This window comes from Myxine glutinosa, chromosome 4 (genome assembly GCF_964187855.1).
Source record: "Myxine glutinosa chromosome 4, kmMyxGlut1.1, whole genome shotgun sequence".
Lineage (NCBI taxonomy): Eukaryota > Metazoa > Chordata > Myxini > Myxiniformes > Myxinidae > Myxine > Myxine glutinosa.
This window is the reverse complement of record NC_136264.1, coordinates 171823924-171850339: the sequence shown is the minus strand read 5'-3', so window position 1 is coordinate 171850339 and position 26416 is coordinate 171823924. Positions and strand designations below refer to the sequence as shown.

The 26416-nt window shown below is 51.0% G+C and overlaps 1 protein-coding gene across 1 annotated transcript; it reads right to left on the bottom strand.

Moving 5' to 3' along the window:
- Window positions 1-8976: 8976 nt before the first annotated feature.
- On the bottom strand, window positions 8977-15149 carry LOC137425758 (uncharacterized). The gene is made up of 2 exons (XM_078775335.1): window positions 14306-15149; window positions 8977-13979 (listed from the first exon to the last, which is right to left on the bottom strand). The coding sequence occupies exon 2, from the start codon at window positions 13975-13977 to the stop codon at window positions 8977-8979; it is 5001 nt and encodes a 1666-aa protein (XP_078631461.1). The 5' UTR covers window positions 13978-13979; window positions 14306-15149.
- Window positions 15150-26416: the final 11267 nt, after the last annotated feature.

Below are 26416 nucleotides of genomic sequence, written 5' to 3'. Positions count from 1 at the left end.
GGAACAAGGCTGACTTACACAGGGATTGATGGCAGGGAGGGACAGGTAGTTCGATGGCACAAGGTGCACCTTGGCTCGGGGACAGGATAAAGCACGGTCCAGTCCAGAAGATGTGGGGAGGCCTCACAGCACTCGGAGGGTACGTCTTGCTTGCTCCAAGCTCAGCGCGCATCTGACGTCACCTCCCTCTTCCTGCGCATGCTCAGCGGGGAGTGACACGCCCTCGGCTGGTTGGCTCCGCCCCCCTGGGGCCGGTCCGCCGCTTCCATTGGGTGCGGGGGTTACCGGGCTCCGCCCTTGACGAGGAGCTGACAGGGAGCCCCTATTTGGTAACCCCGTCGAGCACATGTTCGATGGCGGCTCGTTGGGAAGGCCTCGTGCCCTCCCAACACCCCCTACCAACCAAGCCGGAGTGAGGACGCGCACTCCCTGTGCACGCCGCTGCCATTGCTGTTGTTGTTGTTGTTGTTGTTGTTGCTGAACCATGAGGAAGAGCTGCGGGGAGGTATTGGGAGGTCCTAAACTTCCTAACGGTGCCATACAATCACATTCTGGTGCAACGAAGGGTCAGAATTAATGGAAACGAGTCCTTAACTGACATAGACTAAGAATAACTAGCAAGATGTCCTATAGTTGTCTTACATGAGATGCGGTGAACCTGGGCATGACATTTAATGGGGGAAATAGAGGGAGGTCGGGTCTACAGAGTGTTGTTTACAGAAAATGGGACTAGGGAATGGGGGATTGGGGATAGTTGGGAAGTATTGAGGAAATAGGGGAATATTTACAAGCGGATATGGATGGATGCAAATCCCATATCCGCAACATTGCACCCTTCTCTACCTCGGGGTGGCCCGACCCGATAAATTTTTACCTACTTTAGTGTGGCACTCAGATGTAGTTCCCTCTACTATTAACTCAACCCTGAGTGCGACAGTTTTACAGATGTTCACAAATGAGTAAATATGTCCCCCTGCGACGTTGCACCCTTCTCCTAACAGAAACACACCCACAGGATAACCGAATCGCGGAAAGCATCCTCAAACTAAACATACAGCCGGTAGGGAGCATTATTTATACAACACTGATATTTACACTACGATCCAGGACCTGTTCTTTGAGGAACACATGCAGATGTTATGCATAGGGAGAGCACGCATGCCAGCATCGATACACCAACCCACGAGTGCCCTGTGGCCCTACGGCCTTTAATAATGTGCAGAGCACCCCGTCCAAGCACCAAAAGCACCACCCCATACGCACAGTCAGCACCATCCGGTGCACCAATAAAGTGTTCAATAACAATGCACAATCAAGTGTCCATGGTCACCGGTGGTGTCGCAGCCGGCCGATGTTCTGCCGCTGGTCTTGCCTTCATGGAATGCACTTGGCCTTCTGGCTTCTTTAGAAATAAAGAAAGGCGCCAACCACGTCCATTTCTTAATTGTGGCCGTCAGGGGGCCAACTAAAAGTGGTTCACCTGTATGGCATAGGTGCCACGTTGACCCAGAGGTCCATCCACGGGTGGTGCTTGACCGCAAAAGAACTGCGGTCCATTGTGGGCGGCCACAAAAATTGCGGTCCATATGGTGTATCGATCCAGGCAGCAAGCAGCGGAAGTACAGGCCCACAACTGCGGAGCCAGCACCTCTCTCTCCTCTCTCTTTGCCCCAAAGCCAGATCCTCGGAGGTGGGAGACAAAAGAAGACAAGTGAGTAAGGTGGTAAGGGCGCAAAAGTGCACGCAATACAAGGTAATGCACACTGGGGGCACATGGGAACCAGGTGAGACAGGTACGTTCCTACCGTATGCCCCCCCCCCACCAGGTAACCTACATTGCCCCTCCCTTACCCCTTACTGTATCCACAAAACACAACACTATCCATAAACATCTACTTTACACATCAACAACGTCCCTACTGTCTTCCCCGTTCCTCCCATAAACCAAATTCGTCTTCTCTCCCTCCTAACCAATCAAATTTGCCATTTCCAACTCTCATCAAAATCTGCCATCTCCAACTCATCATCAGTCCCTCCTAAGGAGGGAGAGATGGAATCATCCCAATGTCTCATCCACGTCGTGATGCGTCTCACAAATCCAAACAGCAATTCTCCTTTCCTGCAACACAAAACAAAGAAAACACAGGTGTGGAGTCATCATCATCACCTCAGGTAAGTGGCTGCGTATGGTGCGACAGGTTCATCAATCCTAACTATTTCCTAAATGACTTTAACAACTTTACATTACCCGGGGTCTTTCCCTGCCAATCCATTGGCCAACTTACACTATGGGTTCTAAAAACCAATTCCCATTGCCCAAACTGTGGTGCTTCTCAATTTGGGGTCTCACTCCCCCGATTCATCTCCCGGTGCCCTTGCACAATTTCTGGGCTGTGACGTGTAGCTCTCCCATCAGGTCTACCCACCTGCACACCTCCACCACTGCAGTTGCCACCCGAGCTTACCTGCTCCTTACCTAACCTATCTAACTGGGGAGGGCCCCTCCTGGCTCTGTCACCCCTTGGTGCCCTCTGGCATTGGGCTACCCGGGTCCGTCCTCCGGATCCTCAGGCCCCATCCACAACAACTACTACCGGCTCCCAGAGCCCACCTGCGGCCTCACCTGGCCGACATCCTCACAGTGGTGGAGTGCCCAAACCAACTACACACACTAACAGGCTACACGCCCAGCCATTTCCACAACACTAATGCACCCATCCAATCATCATTCTTCCACCCGCACCACAGATGCCAATATCCAACCACAATTTACCTATACCCTCTACCTAACACTTACACTACCTGCCCCGGGTATCCGTGATGGGGGTCCACTCTTCCCCCATCCACACCTTCGCACCACGCACACCACTCCGTACCACTTACTCCAACTCTCTCCACACCACTCATTCTCTGCTCCATATATTCCACACACCTGTGCTTGCACACCTGTGCTCTCATACTTGGTGCCGCCTGCACCCTTCTCTCCCCCAAGTGCATTCGCGCTGATCCACAACACTCCCTACTCATACACTGCTCCACACACCTGTCCAGTTCTCACACAGCATCATCTCATCTAACTACTCCCCTCTGAAACTTGCGCTTCCCAGTCGTCCCTTTAAACTATTGCGCTCCCTCGTCATTATCATCCACTCTAATCTACCTGCGTCCCCTCTACAGGTATCCTTGTCACTAACTAACCTTAACGTTACCTGATGTCATCTCTAGATCCCTAACAATATAACCTAACCCACCCGGGCTAGTTTTCACTGCCATACACCCCATAATCTATAGCGCATTTGCCCCCACTCCGTGAGGGATGGTGGATTTGCCATCCCACCACATCGGGGGTCTCTCACTATAAATTATGTTCGTCCAAATTCAATAAATCAAAAATTAGCCAATCACTCTACCATCATCAAATTTTGCTTTTTTCTAATTTCGGGGCCAAAACACTATCCTCATCACCCGTCGACTTATTAGATCCTCTCGGTGCGCCAATTCCCTTCTAAAGCTCGGCTTCGTACAGCCGAGCAATGAACGCGGGTTCTTTGGTGCCGGCGGCTGGATGCGTCCGGCACTCGGTGCAGGGACGGGGGCTTACCCGTGCCGAGATCCCACGCACCACCTCGGCGCGGAGCCATCCAATTGCCCAATCTCGACCTGCCGGAACGTCTCAATAAAAAGTGGTCGCCATGACGACCCTTCCTATCGGGCTGCCCGCTCCGGCTAGTGGAGCCCGGACGCGGCCGTTCCAAGCGAGGCACAGCGTGGATCGCGTACGGCGGTCCTTTCGAACCCGCCGTGGCTCGGATCCCCGCTGGTTCTCGCGGCACGCGAAGCCCGGCACGCACCGAGGGCCCAATTCGGCTATAAGTCGCTCTAACCGCTAACCCGGTTACCGTCGATGCCTCACCTGCATGCTCACATGCATACGCGACCCCTTTCTTGCCCATACATCCAGCTGTTCCCATGCTCCTCGTCGTACCTTCTCTAACACACCCAGGTACACTCATTCCACTCACAGCCTTGGTCACACACCTGACCACCGAACACTTTGGCACACATTCGTTGTTCGCACACCTCACCAACACACCTCTTCGCGCCCCTTCCTCGGTCACCTCCTCTGTGACAATCACAGGTGTGCTTTCACTCGCACACCCAACCACGTGCCTCACGACCAACTCAAGTGTGCATTCCCACACACGCTCTACCATTCCAGGTGTGCTTCCTTTCTCACCTGTCACAACCAACTCACGCTCCGTGTCACTCTTACTACTCTCACCTCCACTCTTGACAGCGCACTCACCCTTACTCTCGACAGCGCACTCTTTCCTCATGCACCCGTCCGTTACACACCTTTCTCGCGCACACTCTCCCGTTACACCCTCTGTAACACTCACCACAGGTGTACACTCTTCCTTACTTTTGACAGCGCACTCTTTCCTCATGCACCCGTCCGTTACACCCCTTTCTCGCGCACACTCTCCCGTTACACCCTCTGTAACACTCACCACAGGTGTACACTCTTCCTTACTTTTGACAGCGCACTCTTTCCCCATGCACCCGTCCGTTACACACCTTGCTCGCGCATCCTCTCCCATTACATCCTCTGTAACACTCACCACAGGCGTGCATTCTTCCGTTACATCCTCTGTAACACTCCTCACTACGCGCTTCCATGTGCTCCCTCGCACACGCGCTACAACCAACTCACTCTTGACGGCACGCTCACTCCTTGGCATGCACTTTTTCCTCACACACCCCATGGTCGGACATTCTCGCACACCTCCTTTTTCGCACACCAGACCTGCCGCACACTTCACCAACGGCCTCTCACGAACACCCGGGTCCATCTCGACCCCCAAGTTTATTAAATCACCGCATCATACGCACGACCATATTGGTCACCACTTACACCGGGTCCTCTTTCTCTTCGCTTCTCCTCCGTCACCTGCGAATCCCTCATCCGGTTAATGAGCACATCATCACGATCCGAACACAGACTTTGGACCAATTCTTTTACTTCCTCTTTTATCTCTTTCTTATCCTCTCTCCGTCGCTTCTTAATTTCGCTCACCCCTTCTTCCACTTCTTCTAATTTCTGCTTCACCTCCTTCATCTCCTCGTGCGCCCCCTTAAGTTCTTCCTCTAACTCCACCTTATGTTTTTCTATGTGCTCCCGCACCTCCCGCTCTTTAACCTCCATCACCTCTACCACCTTGTTCATTTTCCTCGTCAGGTCCTCATGTACCGTCTGACACTCTTTTTTAATTACCCCTACGTCCTTTTTCATCTCCTTCTGTGTTGATTTTAATCCCTCTATTACCGCTGTGTTCTTCTTTACCTGGTCCCCCAACTCCTTTTGTCCCACTGTCAGCTGTTCTACTCCCAGCGTCAACTCCTCTATACCACCTTGCAATTTTACAGTCCCCTTTCTCACCTCCTTCTCCATGCACTCCTTACAGTCCCTCACCTCCTCGCGCACTCCTCCGACCTCCTCACTCACACCTCTTCTGATCTCTTCTCCCATCACTTGCATCTCCTGCCCAGATGCCACCCTCATCTGCTCCATTTCCTCCCTGTGAGCATCCAATTTAGTTTCTACCCCCATTCTGACCCCCTCTATCTGCTGCCCCATTTTTTTAACTTCCCTTTCCGCTTGGTCCCTCATGTCCCTCAATTTGCCTTCCATACTGTTTTCTAACCCCTCTAACCCCTTTTTCATCCCTTCCATTTGATTCTCTTGAGCGGCCATTCTGTTTTCTACCCCGGTTAACCCATGTTTCACCCCTTCTATTTGATTCTCTTGAGCGGCCATTCTGTTTTCTACCCCCGTTAACCCATGTTTCACCCCTTCTATCCCATTGTCTAACCCTTCTAATTTAGCTTCTAGCCGTTCCCCCATTTCTCCCATTTTGCCCCCCATTCTGCCCCCCAATCGCTCACTATCAGCCCTCATTTGCTCACTCTGAGCATCCATCCGGTTCCCCATTACCCCCATCATTCTGCTTTCCATTTCTTCGCTATTCTTGTCCATAAGGGCCTTCATTTGTATAAAAAAAAGGTTCAAATCCACCAGCGGCGCTGCTACGGTCGCGGGCGCGGTCGCCGTGGCCATGTGCGAGGCGCCATTTTGCGCGCCCGTAACCTCGTGCGCGAGGACGCCATTTTGCGAACCTGCCGCCCTCACTGCTTCGCTCTCCTCATGTCCCTCAATTTGGTCCTGGATCGACCCTGCCTCACTCTCCTCTACCGGAACCCAGCCGTCTTGATCTCCCATAGCGCGACTTTCAAAATTCGGGTTTTTTGTAAAACAAAATCAAATTTCGGTTACTTGTAATTTTGAGCGCGTTAAGCGCGCTTCAGGTCCGTATCTCACTCCCGACACCAATTGTTACGGACGCGGTTTAGATGTTATTTACCGAGCGGTGGTATTGCCGCGACCGAACAGTTATTCCCCGACTAGACCCCGATTCCACCCAGACGTTGACCAAATCGCGCTATGCCAAATCAATGATAGAAAGGACACGACGACTGGGAAAGAGGAAACGACGCAAGGGGTACAGTTCTCAAGACCTCCGGAGGAGGGTATAATTACAGTGGTGGAGAAAAGGGGTAGATTACAAGGCAGAGTGAGGTAAAGACACAGAAGAGATGGGCACTTAATTACCGTCTTATCTTAGCCCAGACAGACCAAAGACAAACGGAACAAGGCTGACTTACACAGGGATTGATGGCAGGGAGGGACAGGTAGTTCGATGGCACAAGGTGCACCTTGGCTCGGGGACAGGATAAAGCACGGTCCAGTCCAGAAGATGCGGGGAGGCCTCACAGCGCTCGGAGGGTACGTCTTGCTTGCTCCAAGCTCAGCGCGCATCTGACGTCACCTCCCTCTTCCTGCGCATGCTCAGCGGGGAGTGACACGCCCTCGGCTGGTTGGCTCCGCCCCCCTGGGGCCGGTCCGCCGCTTCCATTGGGTGCGGGGGTTACCGGGCTCCGCCCTTGACGAGGAGCTGACAGGGAGCCCCTATTTGGTAACCCCGTCGAGCACATGTTCGATGGCGGCTCGTTGGGAAGGCCTCGTGCCCTCCCAACACCCCCTACCAACCAAGCCGGAGTGAGGACGCGCACTCCCTGTGCACGCCGCTGCCATTGCTGTTGTTGTTGTTGTTGTTGCTGAACCGTGAGGAAGAGCTGCGGGGAGGTATTGGGAGGTCCTAAACTTCCTAACGGTGCCATACAATCACATTCTGGTGCAACGAAGGGTCAGAATTAATGGAAACGAGTCCTTAACTGACATAGACTAAGAATAACTAGCAAGATGTCCTATAGTTGTCTTACATGAGATGCGGTGAACCTAGGCACGACATTTAATGGGGGAAATAGGGGAGGTCGGGTCTACAGAGTGTTGTTTACAGAAAAATGGGGGATTGGGGATAGTTGGGAAGTATTGAGGAAATAGGGGAATATTTACAAGCGGATATGGATGGATACAAATCCCATATCCGCAACAATATATATATATATATATATATATATATATATATATATATATATATATATATATATATACATATATATATATATATATATATATATATATACATATATATATATATATATATATGTATATATATATATATGTATGTATATATATATATATGTATATATATATATGTACTAGCAGAGGTACCCGGCTTTGCACGGGAGTGGGAGGAGGAGGGGAGGGGGAAGAGGAGGGGAGGGGGAAGAGGAGGGGAGGGGAATGGGGGGGAGGGGGAAGGGGGGGGAGGGGGGAGGGGAAGGGGGGAGGGAAGGGTGCGGGGGTGCCCAGGGGAAGAAGGGCCCCTCCCCTCCCCCTCCCCCCCCTTTCCCCTCCCCTCCCCCTCCCCCCCTTCCCCTTCCCCCTCCCCTCCCCCTTCCCCCTCCCCCTCCCCCTTCCCCCTCCCCCCCTCCCCCCTCCCATCCCCTTCCCCCTCGTTCCCCTCCCCTTCTCTTCCCCCTCCCCTCCTCCTCCCCCTTCACACCAGGGGGGTTGACTCAGCCTGTCATCCCACCGAGGTCGGAAGTCGGAACTCATTGTCGTCAAATAAATGTAGCCTGTATGTTTCACTCTTTGTCACATGCCGTTGGTCCCATGTCAATCGGATGAAGTTGAAAAATTAACGTTACGAAGGTTCTCTGGGACGTACTGATTCCGAATAATGAAGTTGAAAAATTAACGTTCCGAAATACGCTAATTACGCTAACAGAAGCGCTGGAGGGAGCACTGCGCTCCCTCCCTTAGATTCCCTCCCTCTTCTGCTAGCGCTAATTACGCGTAACACACTAATTTTAAAACCCGAAGTTTTTTTAATTTTAAGGTGTGCTGTAGTCAGAAGCGCTAGAAGCGCTGCGCTCCCTCCCTTCGAATCCCTCTCTCTTCTGCTAGTGCTAATTATGCGTAATACGCTAATTTTAAAACCCGAAATTTTTTAAATTTTATGTCTCCGTGACATTCCTGGGACCATCCCGAGTCGAACAGTACTTGCCGCTCGCAAATCCGTCCACGGGTTCTCGAGATCTTAGAGATTGTAGACACATACATACATAGACACATACATAGATCAGGATACAGACACAGAGGCCAACTCTACTTTATATATATAGAGGTACCCGGCTTTGCACGGGAGTGGGTTACTTTGGGCCAGTGGGTTACTTTACATTAATGAGTAAATGTTTTTAACTCACCTGTTATTTGGGTTGTAGGCGTTCTGGTAGACGGTAGTAAGGTTGTCGGCAGTAGCTGTGTTCTAGGCTGGCTGCTAGACGTTAGTGGGGTTGGAGGTGGGCTGGTAGACGATAGATGGTGTCTGTCGGCGGGCTGGTTTGATACATATCGCAATCCATAATTATGGAGTGGGGCTGGCAAAAGACACATAGAATACTCCCTTGCCCTCTCCCGAGCAACGCCTGGCACCTCCTGTAGTCAATATATCAGTTCTGCAGGGCCTCTGTGTAAACAACGTTCCGCGTTTTACTGTCGGGTGCCAAGATGGTAAGTTTTTCTTTGCTGGAAGTGCGAGAGGCCGCCACATACAGCTGACCATGGGTGAAGCATGGCACGGACAGGTCCACTCCAATGGCCTTGAATGTCTGACCTTGTGATTTGTTGATTGTTATAGAAAAACATGGCTTGCATGGAAACTGGAGGCGACGAAACTGGAAAGGCAGCTCTGAATCTGATGGCATAAGAGGTATTCTGGGCAGAAGGATGACTTCACTTTTGTATGGCCCACAGGAAATGGTGGCCTCGATAACATTGGCATGAAGGCGGGTGACAAAGCAGCGAGTGCCATTGGTGGTCTTTGGTGGCTCCATGTTTCGGAGTATCATGATTGGGACACCGATCTTGAGAATCAGAATGTGTGGCGGCATTCCTGACAGCTCAATGGAGTTGAGCAGTTCAACGGGGTAGGTGACTGCCTCATCATCACAGATGGCACTGTCAACAGACTTGTACCTTCTCTCCTCACCAGGAAACTCAGACATGAGCCAGGTATTGAGCTTACGCACATTGGTGTTCAGAGGAGAGAGAATTGCTCGCTCAGCCAGCCACTCATGATTGTGAGCATTGGCAATCAAACATGGGTACACATCAGCCTTGAGCTCCTCCAATGTCTTCACAACCTTCCCCAGCCCAGTAGGGATTGTGATGGTGTCTGGTGCAGCTGTTAATGGGATCTGTCCATTGCCAACTTCCAGGAGCATTTTGGAAAAGTCAGCTGCCCCTTGATCCCCAGACAAATGCGTTCGCATGTTCCTTGTTAGGTGTTTGACAGTCACATGACGCCAGAGGTCGGAAGTTTTTAGACTGGCATTCACAATGTTGGCCCTTGTGCCCCTCTTGACCACAGGCAAGATCTGGCGGAAATCTCCACAGAGCAGCGTGGGTATGCCTCCCATGGGTCTGTGCACGCCTGTTATGTCCTGTAAAGTGCGGTCTACAGCTTCATACGCTGATTTGTGGGTCATTGGTGCTTCGTCCACAATGATGACAGCTGCATCGTTTATGACCCTGGCCAAGGCTGTGCCACGCTTGATGCCACATGTTGCTTGCTCCTTGGTGTGGGCGTCAAGTGGAATTTTGAATGTGCTGTGTAGTGTCCGCCCACCCTGGAGCAGTGTTGCAGCAATGCCACTGGATGCAGTTGCAAGGGCGATCTTTCCTTGGGATCGGATATGTTTGAGGATGGCATTGATGACGAAACTCTTGCCTGTGCCACCTGGCGCATCCAAGAAGATTATGTTACTGTGCCTCATGCCACTGTTGACGCTACCTTGTTCGACCAGTTGAAGGACTGCATTGTAGACATCACGCTGGTCATCAGTCAGCTGTTCATGGAGATCATTGGCCTGAATTGTCAACTGATCTTGGTCATAATCTACCTCTCTGAAGTACTCCCTTGCGAGCCTCTCATCTGTGCCCCTCTGTGGTATTGGGAAGTCATACGAACTGAGAACACTGCCACCCATCAGCAACACCTTGTCCTCAAGTGCGCAGAGTGCCAGGTTGTAAACCTCATCATTGTAGCAAGCCGCAACATTACCAATATGGCGACGGTGCTGGAATAGGTAGTCTTCGGATAGCAGGTTACGAAAGTCCTCCCAGAGTGCACGTGGATTGCTGGGGAAGCAGCTGGTGAGAATGATGGCCAATAGGCTCCTGAGGTTTGATGCTGACTGGCTGATTCCTGCTTCCTCCATAGCAAGGTGAAGATGCTGGTCATTTTCCAAGAGTCCTCTTGCCAGGCATGCTTCACGGAAGGACAATTCTTGACCATCTACACTTCTCAGGGCATTGAAGGAAGTGGGACCACATATGTCAGTCAGAAGGAGGCGAACGTAGTAGCAGTCGCCTTGCCGTGGACTGATGCTGTACATGCGGCCAATAGCTGAAACTTCGTGGACAGTAAAATCTCCTCTAACAACCACGCCTCCTTGCTTGCGCCTGGTCCACTTCTTGCTTGACTTATCCCAGGTGTAGTACTGTGGCACCTCATGGTACTTGAGTGTCTTGGCGAAATCATCAAGGCTGCAGAGATCAAAGAAAGCAGTGAGTGTGGTGGCTGGCGGTGGTCTCTGTGCCCTTTCCAGGGCATTTTCAGCATTAAAGTAGACTCTCTGACCATTCTCTAGGTGCACGGCAAGTCCCACAACAGGGGGAAAGTGCTGAGATATGGGGTGCTCCAGGATCCTCCATACTGCCTCACTGCTACCCACATAGCGAGCATTCTGGAACTGAGTGACTTCGTCCACTGGACAGTCTCCAGCCCCGATGCGCTGCAGTTGAAAGACAGCCTGGTCAGTCCCCTTGGTCACATACTTGGTTATGTACTTGATGCTACTAATGCTGGAGCATATCTCAACATTGATGTGGCTGTTGAATTGGCGGAGGAGGAGTGGGTTGTATGGTACCACCCACTGGTTGCTGACCACTTGCTCCAATTGTCTTCCCAGCTGGTGCATGTTGATCTCCCCAATGTGACCACCATCCTCTGGCTTGAGACGCCGATACTTGGGGTAGCAGTCATTTCCTTGCTCTGTGCTCTGCAAGAATGGCTTTGGAAAATCCTTGGCGCACTTGCGGTCCCTCATGCAAGGACTGTTCTGATTGAGATGTCCACATGGGCCATGGATCATATGAGCCATGACCATCTTGTGCAGTTCCGGATCTATCTCCTTGTCGGGAATCTCAGCACTGATCACCAGGTCAATGTCATCAGGTCTGACCTTGCTCTCGGGAGCAAGCCACAGAAGGATATGTGCATGAGGGAGACCACGCTTCTGGTACTCAATGGTGTACAGGAAGGCTTGCATCTTGCCGAAAGCTCCACGTTTGAGTAGTTCCATGAGCTTCTTTTGCTTTTGACGAAAGACCCGAGCTATGATGTCAGGGCGGTTTTGTGCCTCTTGTCCTGGCTGCAGGTTTTCCTGAATTTCAGTCCATTTGGGGTTGGTGGTCATGGTTATGAAGAAGTCAGGCTTTCCAAAACGGCGGACATAGGCCATGGCATCGCTCTGTTTTTCATGCATCCAGCGGGGGCCACCAGTGTATGTTGCTGGGAGTACAACGCTTTGTCCCACATTGTGTGGATCTCCATCACCAGCAAACAGGCTGTCACGCAGGCTCACATAGTCATCAGCGCGCAAGGTCTTCTGCTCACGACGGATCCAGCCCAATCTCTCAGTTTCTATCTTGCAGTACATGTCCACCAGAAATTGCTGAAAGAGGCGTCCCATTTGCAGTAGGTGGTTGCCCTCTCTTACCATGAGGTGGTAGCTGTAGTATTGAAGCTGGCTGACCTTGCGCCCTCCATCCTGTCCTGCAGCAGTTCGGGCCTGTAGATACACACTGTATCCGTCTGTGCCATACGGGAAGATGATTGGGTACTGGAGTGAATCATAGGATGCATGCAGCTCGCTGATCCTCTTGAGTTCACCATCTCGAAGCCTGAGGACTATGTCTCGGGGATTTGTAGGCTCATTGTCCATCAGGATGGCCACTTCTGGTGCTGACTGGGCATTGTAGCGACGGGCATGCTCTCCGTGTGGCCTCTTGTCCTCCCTGATGATGATCTGCCTCTCTTCATTGTTGCTTCCCTCAGCAAGAACATCATGAGCTGTCTTGAGTTGTCGGATCAGGTGATTGTTGTCATGAAACCAGATGGTAAGATTCCTAAGAATATGTGGATTAAGGCTGCTGTGGTTCCTGGCTGTCAGTTCATCAGCATGAGAGTCCAGGAAGTAGACTTGTAGGAACTTAGGCTGACCCTCCTCAGGTGGTAGCAAGGAACCAATGCGATGAAAGGCCTGGCCCTGAATGCGGAAGCTGGGGTTCCAACCCTGGACTGCTGCGTCTTTGTGACCAAAGCTTGTCATCGCAAATGATCCATTGTACCTTCTGATGTTGGCAAGGAAGTGCCTGCTGGTGGCATCTGTACCAGAGATGAGCTCATTGAGAAATGGTGGTAGGGCTGGGTAAGGGGTAAGGATGACTTTGCCATCACTGCAGCACACCCCTTTTGTCTCTCCATTAAACTTCATAGCTGCACAATGCCTGCACTTGTCGTTCATTTGTCCAACATTTGCAAAATTCACTGGGTTACCGCGGTCATAGGTGAAGGCCATGCTATTGGAGTGACGGTGTTGCCCGACGGTCTCACTGGCTCGTGCTTGTGAAGTTGATATGTTATTCGTCTCCAGTCGCTGGACTTGCTGTTCAGCTGTCTCGTATTGCCTATTTGCTTGCGTTTGGATGGCCATCGTGGTAGTTGACCGTAGTTCATCGTAGTTGAAGGCGGCTCTATCCCACTGGTTGACACTTTCTGCTCGATGCTGTTGGCAAACTTGCAGTCGTACTTGCCGTTGCTGTGTCTCTTCTGCCTGTAGAGCTGTGGCGTGGCGACGGCGGTCTTCATCAAGTCGTACTTGGCGTGGCTGTGGCTCTTCTGCCTGTAGAGCAGCGGCACTGCGACGGCGAGTTGCCTCAAGTCGTACTTCCCGTTGCTCTGGCTCTTCTGCCTGTAGAGCTGCGGCACTGCTCCGGCGATTTGCATCAAGTCGTACTTGCCGTTGCTCTGGCTCTTCTACCTGTAGAGCTGCGGCGTGGCGACGGCGATTTGCATCAAGTCGTACTTGCCGTTGCTCTGGCTCTTCTACCTGTAGAGCTGCGGCGTGGCGACGGCGATTTGCATCAAGTCGTACTTGCCGTTGCTCTGGCTCTTCTACCTGTAGAGCTGCGGCGTGGCGACGGCGATTTGCATCAAGTCGTACTTGCCGTTGCTCTGGCTCTTCTGCCTGTAGAGCTGCGGCGCTGCGACGGCGAGTTGCATCAAGTCGTACTTGCCGTTGCTCTGGCTGTTCTGCTTCCCGCGCAGCACGGAATCTTTTGGCGGCAGCCGTATTGCGTCCGAGAGCTGGCCTCTTTCTTGGCATATCTGAAGTGAACAATAACCATAAATGTTAAATTTAACTGCCTTAAGTTAAGCAGAGATTATAGCAACAATAGTTCAGCGGCGTAGTAAAAAAAAAAATGCGCAAGTCAAAACTGGGCGTAGTGGAGAGTGTATGCGGGCTGGCAGACGTTATCGGGATACATAATTCTAAAAATTATGATTATTGTGAACACTGGTAGGCGGGCTAGTAGACGGTAGTGGGGTTGGGTGGTTTAATTGACAATGTAAAATTGCGGCTTGTTAAATGATGCAAATTTACAAAAACTTGAACACTTAACATATTTTGGAAGTTAATATTGTTAACTCACCTGTTACCGGTGTTGTAGGTGGCCTGGTAGATGGTAGTGGGGTTGCCGGCGGGCTGGTTAATGGTAGTGGGGTTGCAGGCGGTCCGGTAGACGGTAGTGGTGTTGTATGCGGGCTGGTAGACGTTAGTCTGTGGTTGTCGACACCAGAAATTTGCAGAATCTATAATTATGCAAAGTAAAACACACTTAAAAACTTGAGATTAGATGGACGGTAGTGAGTTTGTACGCGGCTTTTTAAATTATGCAAATTAAAACAAACGTGACACTGGTAGACGTTAGTCTGTGGTTGTCGACACCAGAAATTGGCAGAATCTATAATTATGCAAAGTAAGACACACTTTAAAACTTGATATGAGATAGACGGCAGACTCTTGGTTTTTAGAAGCTAATTAGCTGCATTATGATCGGATGTCATAACGCCTAACGGCGGCATAATTTTTTTGTTTCAAGCCAAATAAACATGAAAACAATAAGAAAATGACAAAACAATAACTTTAATAAAACACTCAACGGGATCTGTCCCAAAAATTGTGCGGGAAAGGACGTGATAAAAGCGAAAAATAAATGTCAGAGGGGTGATTCGAACCCCGGACTCTGAAAAGATAAGGCGTCATGCTAACAGCTCGACCACTTCGACCCGTCATTTCCGGAAAGCTATTTGTGAGAGTGACTTGAAACGAAAGATTATTTTACGCGCTGCTGAAAGGTATTTATGCGTTATTATTTATTCGCTAGCAAGTGATTATAAATGTTTATGTCTCCGTGACATTCCTGGGACCATCCCGAGTCGAACAGTACTTTCCGCTCGCAAATCCGTCCACGGGTTCTCGAGATCTTAGAGATTGTAGACCCGAAGTTTTTTTAATTTTAAGGTGTGCTGTAGTCAGAAGCGCTAGAAGCGCTGCGCTCCCTCCCTTCGAATCCCTCTCTCTTCTGCTAGTGCTAATAATACGCTAATTTTAAAACCCGAAATTTTTTAAATGTTTATGTCTCCGTGACATTCCTGGGACCATCCCGAGTCGAACAGTACTTTCCGCTCGCAAATCCGTCCACGGGTTCTCGAGATCTTAGAGATCATACATAGATCAGGATACAGACACAGAGGCCAACTCTACTTTATATATATAGATATATATATATATATATATGTATATATATATATGTATATATATATATATGTATATATATATATATATATATATATATATATATATATATATATATATATATATATATTGTTACAGACGCGGTTTAGATGTTATGATGGGCCGAGCGGATGGTCCAACCGCGACCGTTACAGGATCCCCAATTGGCCCGATTCCACCCGACGTTGACCAGATCGCACCACAGATATTCAATCGGGAAACCTCTAAAGCGACCGAAAGAGAAGGAAAAAGAGAAGAAGACAGAGTACGGAGGAAGAACAGATTTATTATACACACACAAGCAAAAAGAAAGAGCGACCAAAATTATTTACAGCAATGGATGGAAGAAGCAGTCACACAGTGCATCGTTAGCTTAAACTATTCAATTTACTTAACCCCAGGACAACGATTAGGACAGACAACGTTCACACTTACACGGGGGATATTGCAGGCAGGTATGGCTTGAGGTGGATTGCTGGAGAGGGAGGCAGGGTCGGAGGCAGCAGCTCTCAATTCCTCGCGTTTTTGGCGGGAAAACCCTCCGTCGCGTATCCGCTGCCGATGCTCTAGACGTCACACGCTGGCTCGGTCACACCTGCTCCTCTCCTTCTGGTGGAGCCGTCTCCCTCCTTTCAGCGCATCTCTCCTTAGCTGGTTTCCTCTCCGAGTACCTCTCCTCTTTGGCTTGGAGCGTCTCGCATCTCACCGCTCACTGCTCCTTTCGTACGTCACATCTTCGCTCATCTGCTGAAGCAGTCCCTTCCAGCCGCTTTTATTACTCCGGGCGGAATCAAGCCGCCGGCTGCGAGGGCACGCCTACCGGGTCGCTAACCGCGGTGCTGGTTGGCTGTTAGGGCTGTCCGATTACTCCTTTTCATCATGACGACGTGCCACGCCTGTGAGTTGGCGGCTCCTACCCCCCCTCTTCTCCGAGATGAGCACATGGGCAATGGCGGCTTGCGGGATTGAACGCCACTCGCACCGCTTTTGAAAGGAACTTTGGGAGAGCGGATATGATTGGGGAAATTGAAAGGGCCTACGCTTATTTCGTTTGATACAATGCAGAGTCAATCTAGTGGGAAACACATATTTAGCCTACATGGAATAAGGAAAATAATACACTATTTAAAAAGATATATCGTGGCCTGTGTGTAAGTTTCATGGAATTAACTAGGACGGCTGCGACCATTATTTACATTACGAGGGTGTTACACACCACAAAACCATACTTTTCACATTCGTTACACTTCCTCCAAAATTGTTACACTTCCCAAAAACCGTTACACTTCTCAAAACCGTTACACTGCACCCTCCTTTCTTCAGGCCCGTGCTCGGGCCTACAAAACTTTAACTTAGTGTGACACGTAGGTGTAATTCCCTCTACAATTAACCTGACCCTGAGTGTGACAATCTTAAAACACAAATAAGTATGTCCCCCTATTGCATTGCACCCTGTCTAACAGACTCAAGCCCACAGCTAACCGAATTACGAAATTATTCTCAAACTATACATTTACGGTGGGGAGCATTATTTACAATGACGTTATTTCTTATTTACAACGCAACCCAGGACCTGTGTTTTTTTTTTCTTTTTAGGGAACAAGAAAAAGAAATTCCTGTTGGGAGGGAGGCGACAGCACGCATTGCATCGATGCACCAGTACCAATACCACCAAAGCACCCAAAAGCACCAAAAGCACCACAAAGCACCAAAAGCACCACAACGCACCAAAAGCACCACTCGGTGCACAGTCACCACGGTTTATAATAAACACAACAAAACAACTGGTGGTGGTCTTCTCTTTCTCTGCTGGGCCGATGTTCTTCCCGACGTCTTCTGGCTTCATGCGGCCTACTTGGAAATATAAAAAGCACAAACCGTGTCCATTTTTATTTAGGGCAACAGGGGCCAACTAAGGGTGGTCCACCTGTTTGGCATAGGTGCCACCTTACCGAGGTCCGCAAGCAAGATTCCCTGGCCACTATGGCCGGTCTCCAACAGAGGTGCCCTGCCCCAGAACCTGGGGTCCATCAAGTGGTACTTGGCCGCAGAACAGGGGTCCATAAAGTGGTACATCAACGCAATGCATGTTGGTTCTGGGAATCTCGTGCGCACAATGGCCACCTCACGCACGCTCCCCTCGGCACCCAATGGCGCACAGGTCCTCAAGTGGGAGACAAAAGGGGGGAAGACAATTGAGCGAGGGGTAAGGTCACAAGGGTACACGTCAATAAAGGCAATGCAGGGTGAAGTGCGTACGGAGAGCGAAGTGAGAAAAACTCGTCCCTACCGTACGTCACCCCCCTGTCACCTACACTACCCTTGCCCTTACCCCATATGTACAAAATCTACCCATTTACAAATTCGTCACTACTGTCACGTCTTCCCCATATTTCCCCTATACCAAATTCGTCTCCACAATCCCTCTACTTCAAAATTTGCCATCACCAAATTCATCATCAATCCTCATAAGGAGGAAGAGATGGAACATCAAGCACAATGTCACACCCACATCATGATGCGTCTCACCATCCAACATTTGCACAGTAAAAATAATTAAACATGGCATGGTGCAGAGTACCTGTCACCTCAGGTGAGTGGATGCAGATGGTGCGAGGAGACTTTATCCTAACTACTTTCTAAATGATTTTAACACACTTTACACTACCCGGGGTCTCTCCCTGCCAATCCATTGGCCAACTTACACTATGGGTTCTAAAAACCAATTCCCATTGCCCAAACTGTGGTGCCTCTCAATTTGGGGTCTCACTCCCCCGATTCATCTCCCGGTGCCCTCGCACAATTTCTGGGCTGCGACGTGTAGCTCTCCCAGCAGGTCTACCCACCTGCACACCTCCACCACTGCAGTTGCCTCCGAGCTTACCTGCTCCTTACCCTAACCTATCTACCTGGGGAAGGCCCTCTGGCGCTCTCCCCACTCGGTGCCCTCTCTGGCACTGGGCTACCCGGGTCCGTCCTCCGGATCCTCGGGCCCCATCCACAACAACTACCGGCTCCCAGAGCCCACCTGCAGCCTCACCTGGCCGACATCCTCACAGTGGTGGAGTGCCCAAACCAACTACACACACTAACAGGCTACACGCCCAGCCATTTCCACAACACTAATGCACCCATCCAAAAACCATTCTTTCACCCGCACCACAGATGCCAATATCCAACCACAATTTACCTGTACCCTCTACCTAACACTTACTCTACCCGCCCCGGGTATCCGTGATGGGGGTCCACTCTTCCCCCATTCACGCCTTCGCACCATCCACTCCACTCCACAATTTCCACCATACTCACTCCACGACCATCCATCCCAATACTCCATTTATTCCACACTACCATTATTCCACACAGCCACATACACCTGTTGTCGCACACCTGTGCCCTCACACCTGGTGCCGCCTGCACCCTCCTTTCTTCCTGGACCATTTGGTCAGCACAACACGCAATCACCACTACTCCCTCATACACTGCTCCATTCACCTGCTCAGTTGCACACCTGTGCAATCACACCTGTTCAATCTTCAAACACACGGCATCATCTCAGCTAACTACTCCCCTCTGAAACTTGCGCTTCCCAGTCGTCCCTTTAAACTATTGCGCTCCCACGTCATTATCATCCACGCTAATCTACCTGCGTCCCCACTATAGGTATCAGTCACTAACTAACCTTAACGTTACCTAATGTCATCTTCGCTAGATCCCTACACACGATATATCCTAACCCACCCGGGCTAGTTTTCACTGCCATCAACCCCATAAACTATAGCGCATTTGCCCCACCCTGTGAGGGATGGTGGATTTGCCATCCCACCACATCGGGGAGGTCCTACTATCAATTTCGCTCGTCCAAATTCCAACCAATTCAAAAATTTGCCATTTACTGCCAATTCTACCCACTATTATAAATTTCGTATCAAATCACTATCACTATCACTATCACCATCATCACAGTCCACTATATCCTAGCCTCGGTGCGTCGTGACATCATTAAACTCGGCTTCGTTAAGCCGAGCAATGAATTCGGGTGGTTTGGTCGCCTGCAGGTTGAATCCGTCCGGCTTTCGGTTCAAGGGAGGTGGATTGGTCGGACCGAGGTTCCACGCACCATCTCGGCGCGGCACCTTGCGGTCCCGGGCCCGATGGCTCAATCTCCCCCGGTCGGAACCCCGTCCCCACGAGGGGGCACCGTTCCGCTTCCTCCCACTCGCCCTTGAACCGGACCGGTCGCCTCGCCCGCCAAGGCCTGGACTCGACCGTGCGGGGCGGGGCCAAGCCCGAATTGGCAACGACGCTTCGAAGAGAAGCGACGCAGCTTCGATCCGCACCGGGCCCTGCATCCAACAAAGCACCCCGCGCCCCGAGTGCTCGCATCGGCTATCCGTCGCCCTAACCGCTAACCCGGTTACCGTCGATGCTTCACTTGCATGCTCACATGCATACGCTACCCCTTTCACCCTCACAAAACCCGGCGATCCAACGCCGTCCGTACATTCCACCAACGCACTCCCTGTTACAAACCACACCTCTCGCGCACACTCTTGCGCACACCTCTCCTCCGTTACGTCCTCCGTAACACTCACCATGGGCGTGCACTCTTGCATCCACCCACTAACGCGCTCACATGGGATCTCCCACACCCGCGCTACCACCAACTCAGGTGTGCTTCCTCGCACACGTTCCACCACCACCTTACTCTCCGTGTCACACTTCGTACACCCCGACGTGCATTCTCGCTCGCACTCGGTTTCACACTCGCGCTCCGATGTGCCCTCTCGCACCTGCGCCATCACCAACTCACTATTCGTGTCACACTCCGTACACCCCGACGTGCATTCTCTCTCGCACTCGGTTTCACTCCCACACTTTATAACACACCCACTCGCCGACGCACACTTTTTCCTCCCACGCGTGCCATTTCCACTCACACGGAACCCTTCACCAACGCCCGGATGCCTCCTCGATCCCAAGCGCGTGAAAATTATTTTGTCGCCAAACATCCTCTTACAAAATCTCCCAGCACAATACACAACAGCACGTCTCACCTTAGGGGTTCTTCTTCCTCCCTGCACCAAAACCTGCAAACTTCCATTTGGATTAAGCACAGCATCGTGATGTGAGCAGGGACTTTGCACATATTCCATTTCTCCCTGCAATACCCGGGCTACCTCCGTCATCTCTTCAATTTCAATGCCCACTTCCGCTTTTTCTGTACTCACCTCGACGACCGTTGGCTTTAATAAAATTCCCTCTACCTCATCGGTCGCCGGCTTTTCCAAACCCCGTGTCGCGATTTCTACCCCCGTCATTGTACCCGCGCTTTCCCTCCGCTTCGCTCAACCAGCGCTTTTCGACCCACGTTACCTCGTCGTGCACCCCTGGGACCCTTTCGCCCACCATGCAATCCATGGTCTCCCCACATTTTTGCATGCGGTCACCCATTCTGTTCGTTATTGCTTCCATTTTGTTTAACAATCGCTCACTATCAGCCCTCCTTCTGTCTTCCATTTTTTCACTATCAGCCCTTATTCTGTTTTCCATTCGTTCCATAATGTCGTTTTCTTTCTGCATTTCCACCATGAATTGGGCCATGAAGGCTTGCATTTGGGCCACCGTTGGTAGTACCAAGGGTGCGGCCGCAGCTGCCCCAGCCTCGTGCGCAAGAGCGCCATTTTGTGCGCCTGATACCCCCTCAACCACATTGCCATTTTTCTCCTCCTCCCTTTCTTCCCCGAAGTCCTGGGTTACCCCTAACCCGTCTATCTCCCCCACCGACATCCGATCACCTTGATTGTCCATGGCGCGATCTCAAAATTCGGGTTTTATAAAACAAAATAAATTTCGGCAGCTTGTAATTTTGAGCGCGTTAAGCGCACTTCGGGTCCGATCTCACTCCTCGACACCAATTGTTACGGCCAATAGTACAATTGGTGTCCAAAATTTGGGCTAAATAAATTTAGTCCCAGGTTCGAATCCCAACTCCTGACTACCAATTGTTACAGACGCGGTTTAGATGTTATGATGGGCCGAGCGGATGGTCCAACCGCGACCGTTACAGGATCCCCAATTGGCCCGATTCCACCCGACGTTGACCAGATCACACCACAGATATTCAATCGGGAAACCTCTAAAGCGACCGAAAGAGAAGGAAAAAGAGAAGAAGACAGAGTACGGAGGAAGAACAGATTTATTATACACACACAAGCAAAAAGAAAGAGCGACCAAAATTATTTACAGCAATGGATGGAAGAAGCAGTCACACAGTGCATCGTTAGCTTAAACTATTCAATTTACTTAACCCCAGGACAACGATTAGGACAGACGACGTTCACACTTACACGGGGGATATTGCAGGCAGGTATGGCTTGAGGTGGATTGCTGGAGAGGGAGGCAGGGTCGGAGGCAGCAGCTCTCAATTCCTCGCGTTTTTGGCGGGAAAACCCTCCGTCGCGTATCCGCTGCCAATGCTCTAGACGTCACACGCTGGCTCGGTCACACCTGCTCCTCTCCTTCTGGTGGAGCCGTCTCCCTCCTTTCAGCGCGTCTCTCCTTAGCTGGTTTCCTCTCCGAGTACCTCTCCTCTTTGGCTTGGAGCGTCTCGCATCTCACCGCTCACCGCTCCTTTCGTATGTCACCTCTTCGCTCATCTGCTGAAGCAGTCCCTTCCAGCCGCTTTTATTACTCCAGGCGGAATCAAGCCGCCGGCCGCGAGGGCACGCCTACCGGGTCGCTAACCGCGGTGCTGGTTGGCTGTTAGGGCTGTCCGATTACTCCTTTTCATCATGACGACGTGCCACGCCTGTGAGTTGGCGGCTCCTACCCCCCCTCTTCTCCGAGATGAGCACATGGGCAATGGCGGCTTGCGGGATTGAACGCCACTCGCACCGCTTTTGAAAGGAACTTTGGGAGAGCGGAGATGATTGGGTAAATTGAAAGGGCCTACGCTTATTTCGTTTGATACAATGCAGAGTCAATCTAGTGGGAAACACATACTTAGCCTACATGGAATAAGGAAATACACTATTTAAAAAGATATATCGTGGCCTGTGTGTAAGTTTCATGGAATTAACTAGGAGGACGGCTGCGACCATTATTTACATTACGAGGGTGTTACACACCACAAAACCATACTTTTCACATTCGTTACACTTCCTCCAAAATTGTTACACTTCCCAAAAACCGTTAAACTTCTCAAAACCGTTACAATATATATATATATATATATATATATATATATATATATATATATATATATATATATATGTTGCGGTTTTAGAATCCACACTTTTGTAAATAATAATCACTTGTAAATATGACAGTAAAGGTTAAAGGTCGCACCCATAGTTAGTCCACAGCAACACGTAGGCCACCTTAGAAATTCCAGTTATTTCCTTATTATGTGTTTTAGTTAAGGCCGTGTTCCCAATAGTTGAATCTGCATTGCATCAATCAAATAAGGAGTTGGCCCTTTCATCCATTTTGCGACCTCTCTCCAATTTTGTTATGCGCCTTGGTTAGCGCTCGCTCAAGCTGCCAATGACCATGCGGTCGGCTCGAGGAAGAAGGAGGCGGAGCGCCAGCAACAAGGTGTGGCCACGTCAACTAATCATCAAAGGCGTGGCCGGTAAACCCCACCAACCAACCAGGGCTGATGTAAGATCACCAGCGGGCGTGGCTTGATGAAGCACGTAGTAATCTTGAAGCGTGATATAAAAGCGCGAGCGCAAAGCCCTTTGACGGACTCCTTTTGAAAGACCTGCACGCAACGGACTCGTTGGGAGAGAGCGCTGATAACGGTCTTGTGGGTACATGCGCTTATTGAAAGGACTGATCCAGGAGCGCAAATTTGCGAAGGACTTGTTGGAGGCACGCGCATTGAGAGGACCTTTGGGAGAGGGTGCGTTTGGTGCAGCCATTCAAGTATTACGTGCGCTAAAGGACACGAGCCTCCCCCCCCCCCCCCCCCCGCCCCCGCCATATGTAAGGTCCGGTCGCGCCTCAATGATACGCAGAGCTGCCTGCCAGGTTTCGCCCAAGGAACCGGAGCCTGGACGGGGGTCGACTGGAGCCTGGATCATCTACCTGGACCTTCCACCCTACCAGCTGCAATCCCGTGTGAGTGTGTATGTTTGTCCGGGGTTTGGAAGTTAAGACTGTATAGTTAAGCCTGCCCTGTGTCCTTCTGCTTCTTCTTCTTCTTGTACATTCCTTTCGTTTCCTCTTTCCTCCTGTATATTCTTAATAAATCACCTTGTTATTTCTTGGTTTTTCCCTAATCCAATCGCCTCTGTCCTTTCTTTCCATTGAGTACCTGTGGCATGATCGCAACCGCTCAGAATCGGGTTAGTCATTTGTTAACGGTTCAGATCGCGGACTGCTAACTGCTCAGCAATTACCATCACGTCCGTGGTTCGAGCGGGAGTTATTTCCCTGCTTTACGGTTAGATTAGTACGTAGGTATTTGGGACTACCTTGACCAATGACCCTAGCTAATACCGACCGGAAGGAGCGTTATAACTTCCAAGGACTCGGGTCAGTCAGTCACGGACAAGGGGATTAATCCCCCCTTGTTAAGGGGAGAGCCGACCCCCGAGATCCATAAAAATTGGTGTCTGGGGGTGGGATTTGGACCCGAACCAATTTAAAAAAAAAATCTTTTGAAAACATTTTGGTCAAAATTACGAGCGGCCAAAATTTAGTATTAAAAACCAAATTAAAATCGTGCCATGGATAGTCAAGGTGATTGCATGCCGGTGGGGGGAAATGAAGAGGTAAAAAAAAACACCGTTTAGAGGCCATTTTTCCCCGCAAAGCGGGGGTTGGCCTTTTCGGGGACCGTGGTAGTTGTTGTTTTTTTGGTCCCCTTTTTGAAGCAATGTTTTACGGCCGGATGCCCTTCCTGACGCCAACCCTTTTTGCCGCCTTCAACGACAAACAGGGAATTACCAGTGAACTGGTACTCAATTAGCCGACCTCGGAAGGATGACAGGCTGAGTCAACCCCCCTGGCATTAATTCGGCGATCGACCGAGATTCGAACCCAGGATCCTAGGATCCTAAGCCGGCACCCTAGCCGCTAGCCCAACACCAACACCAGAGGTAGAGGAAGGGGTAGAATTAACCCAGGACCCCAGGGAAGAAGTGGGAGAGATGGAAGAGGAGGGTGAAGAGGGTGTGGTAGTGGGGGTTGCAGGCACACAAAATGGCGGCGCCTTGCACATGGCGACAGGGGCCGTGCCCGCTGCGCTAATGGGGGTGGGCGACATGCAAGCCTTCATGGCGCAATTTATGGTGCAAATACAGGCGTCCATAAAACTGGAGGGGAACAGAGCCACGCGGGAAAGGAAAGATATGGGAAACCAAATTGGGGGGTTGAGAAATGATATGGGCAATCAAATTGGCGGATTGAGAAATGAGATGGGAAGCCAAATTGGGGGGTTAGAAAACAAAGTAGGGGACCAATTGGAGGACATAAATGGCCAAGCCTGGGAAGTAAACGAGGGGCTAGCGAGGGGGCAAGCCAGGTATGAGCCCAAGGAAGTTGAGAGGGAAATTGACTGTAGGGCGAGCGAGGAGTCGCATTCGTATGCAACGAGGTAACGCGGCTAGAGGAGCGCGGGGAAAGCGAAGTTGAGCAGGGCAAAGTCACGTGGACCGGGGTAGAGATCGCGACCCGGGGTATGGGGAAGTCGGCGACCGCCGAAGTAGAGAATTTTATTTTACTAGCGCCAGCGGTTGTCGAGGAAAAAGAATATAAAATCAAACAAATAGTGGAAATTGGGATTCAAGAGACGTCAGAGATAGATATTAAATCGAGAGAAGAAATGGAATGCACTCAAAGTCCGTGTTCACATCGTGATGTCGTGCTGCATAACCAAATGGAAAGTTTGCAGGTGGTGGAGCGAAGAGGAGGAAGCACCAAGGTGAGAAGGGCTGTATTTGGCGTGAAAAGATTTGGCGCGAGAGGATTTTTCGCGCGCTTGGGATCTGGACGGCACCCGGGCGTTCGTGGAAGGTCCTTTGTGCGCTGTGTGAGTGGAAATGGCGTGCATGTGCGAATGGCGCCGAAGCGTGAGAGTATGATGGAATGTGAGTGGGAGGAGTGTGAAACGGAGTGTGGAACGACGAGCGATATGGAGAGAGATGGATGAGGAGCATGTGCGAGGATGCACATGTGAGTTGGTTGTGGAGCGTGTGCGGGAGAGCACACCAGAGCGCGTGATTGGGTGTGCGATAGGGGATTGCACACCCATGGGTAGGTGTGCGCTGAGTGGGTATGTGGAAGTGCACACCCACGAGTGTTATGGAGTACGTACCGGGAGGGCGTGCGCCAGGGTGTGCGTGAGAGAGGTGTGTAAGAGAAGTGTGTGACAGTGGTGTGCACCTGGGTGTGCGAGAGAAGAGAGTGCACAGAGAGTGTGTGCAGTAGTAGAGTGTGTGGAGTATATGGGATTTGTGAGAATGGGAAGAGTTGTGGGTGGATGTGAAACAGCGAGTGGAGCATCGACGTTGACCGGGGCAGCGGTTAGGCCGACGTATAGCCGACGTGAGCTCTCGGGGCGTGGTGTTCTTTGTGTGCTGCGCGGGCCAGCCGGGATCGTTGCCGCGTCGCTCCTGCACGGAGAGCCATGCACGATTCGGGCCGGGCTCCGCCCTGTATGGTCGGTGACGCGCCGTAGCGGCGAGCGGCACGATTCCAGGGGAGAAAGGGCCAGGTCGGACCTGCGCCCCCCGGCGGGGGCAGTGTTCCGACCGGGCGAGGTTGGGTCATCGGGCCGGAGACCGAAAGAGTCTGCGCCGGGATGGACCATGGAATCTCGGTCCGACAAAACCTCCTCCCCAGAATTGTAAATGCCGGATGGACCCAACCTACTGGAGACTGACCATCCGCACGGATAGCCAGCTTTTCGAAGCCAAGCTGCAAGGACGGTGTATTCCCGCACAAGAGGCTCATA

Excerpts from the sequence above, each read along its gene's own strand:
- LOC137425758 (XM_078775335.1), bottom strand. The coding sequence starts at position 13,977 with ATGCCAAGAAAGAGGCCAGCTCTCGGACGCAATACGGCTGCCGCCAAA.